Consider the following 2,115-nt stretch of genomic DNA (forward strand, 5'->3'; position numbering starts at 1 on the left):
TGTTTTCTTTTTTTAGCAATGACACAGTCCATCAGGTGAGAAGGTGTTCTCTGGGTCTTTAGCCTTTTCTTAAAGATGGAGAGGGACTCTGTGGATCAAATGGAGTTCAGTAACTCGTTCCACCACCGAGGAACCACAGAAGAAGAGTCTGGACAGAGTCAGGACCTTGTGGAGGAGGACACACACACTTCCTCTCCACACAGATAAAATACTCTGAGCTTATTCTCACCAAAAAGATCAAACAAAACACAGTAAAGTCTTTAAAGCTTTGTCTTCTTGCATTTTGTCTTTATTGGACATTTCCTCCAGAAAACTAGAAAAGCAACATTTAGATTTTCTTAATGTGGATTGTTCTGGTTTATACTGGGTTCTTCTTCTTCTTCTTCTTCTTCTTCTCCTCCTCCTCCTCCTCCTCCTCCTCCTCCTCCAGGTGTGGTACAGTCAGATCTGGACGGTTCCCTGGTTGGACGGTTCGGTTCTGGATCAGCTGCTGGACTCTCTGGACCGACAACTGAGCCAGTTCACTGACCTGAAACCAGTCTGCAGGGAGGTGAGACAGGACACAGCTGTCTGTCTGTCTGTCTGCCTGCCTGTCTGTCTGTCTGTCTGTCTGTCTGTCTCTTTTGCTGTCCCACACACTTCAGCTGCCTCTCTTTGTGTGTGTGTGTGTGTGTGTGTGTGTGTGTGTGTGTGTGTGTGGTTGTGTGTGTGTGTGTGTGTGTGTGTGTGTGTGTGTGTGGTTGTGTGTGTGTGTGTGTGTGTGTGTGTGTGCAGGCTCTGCTCTCTCGGCTCCATGAGCAGGTCTTGCTGCAGTATGTGAAGAGGATGATGAGGATGAATGCGAGGATGAAGAGCAGAGAGCAGCAGGTGGGCGGAGCCTCCAGGATGAGTGACGACGCCCACAAGATCAAAGACTTCTTCACCGAGGGGGTGAGACACACACACACACACCAACCACACACACACACACAGACACACACACACACACACACACATTCAAATGAATCCAAACAAAGTAACACTGTGACCAGTTAACATACAGTTTCTTTAGTTTGGGAGTTTTCATTAGTTTATTGTTTATATGTTTTATCATTTATCAAATGTATTGACTTTATCCTTTCAGGTAACACTTTATAGTAAGGGTCACTGAGTTAAGGGTCAGTTAATTAAGCAACATTACACTGGAGGGTGAGCGTTACCGTCTTTATTGGCACGACAGTGATGCGGTCAGTATCACTGTGGGTGAAGCTCAGCCTCCAGTGTAATATTGCGATTATACAACAGTTACCAACAAAATAAAAGATATAAACAAAATGTATTCATATTGTGGGGCAACTCGCTCTCAAAATAAAAAACTTTTTGCTAGTGTTATCTCCGTTTCCCTGGAAATACATGGGGTCTGACTAATAACTGGAAAACAATCAGTCACGTCAGTAGACTCCTATGTAATGGAACCTAGTTTACTGCTCCAGCAAGTAGGCGGAGCCTTAGTACCGACCTGCAACAGACGAGTTCTAGTCCCTGTTGAGTCAGCAGCCAACTGGAGCTAATGCTTTCTAGAGATCGCGGGATTTCCCAAACTGAATAAATACCACACATATAAACACAAAACTGCCTCGCTAGCTCGATCTTGTTGTAACTAAGATATCTGCTGAAAAAAATAATTTTTCCATGGGCAGATTTAGCTGCTACGTCCTCGAACTTCACATGTATTTTTAAGCTAGTAGCGCCGTGTCACCGACTCACCGGACAGCTGATGGAGGATGCAGAGCGTCTGGTAACATCAAGGCTGAACAGAGTTAGCGTAGCGTTATATTTAAATATATTGTATGATAATATGGCGGAGTAATATTTAGTGATGAGCACGGCTAGGTGTGCTGTCATGCTGATTTGATCACGTTCTAAATGTCTAGTTGACCAATCAGATTGCTTGGTCGGAACTACCTGTTGTATAATGCTTAATAAACATTAACTAACCCTTAACTAACTGTTAACTAATGTGTCTGGTAATAATTTACTAATGGTGTTCATGTTAACTAAGGTATTAATTTATACATTATTTAATAGCCATCTTTATAAACTATTAAATAATGTATAAATTAATACCTTAGTTAA

At 42.7% G+C, this 2,115-nt stretch overlaps 1 protein-coding gene across 1 annotated transcript in view; it reads left to right on the forward strand.

The window, feature by feature from the left end:
• The window catches only part of LOC139661059 (tumor necrosis factor alpha-induced protein 2-like), a gene marked incomplete at its 3' end in the record, with an annotated part of 13,239 nt that extends 12,309 nt beyond the window's left edge, over positions 1 to 930 (forward strand). The window contains exons 12-13 of the mRNA XM_071539383.1: positions 431 to 550; positions 775 to 930. Of these exons, the coding sequence (XP_071395484.1) occupies positions 431 to 550; positions 775 to 930 (276 nt within the window). The remainder of the gene's footprint in view (positions 1 to 430; positions 551 to 774) is intronic.
• Positions 931 to 2,115: the final 1,185 nt, after the last annotated feature.

Source organism: Centroberyx affinis, unplaced genomic scaffold (assembly GCF_046629955.1).
Source record: "Centroberyx affinis isolate AG114_WGS23_722 - 3 ecotype Tasmania unplaced genomic scaffold, CSIRO-AGI_Caff_v1 ptg003449l_1, whole genome shotgun sequence".
NCBI classification, from domain to species: Eukaryota; Metazoa; Chordata; class Actinopteri; order Beryciformes; family Berycidae; genus Centroberyx; species Centroberyx affinis.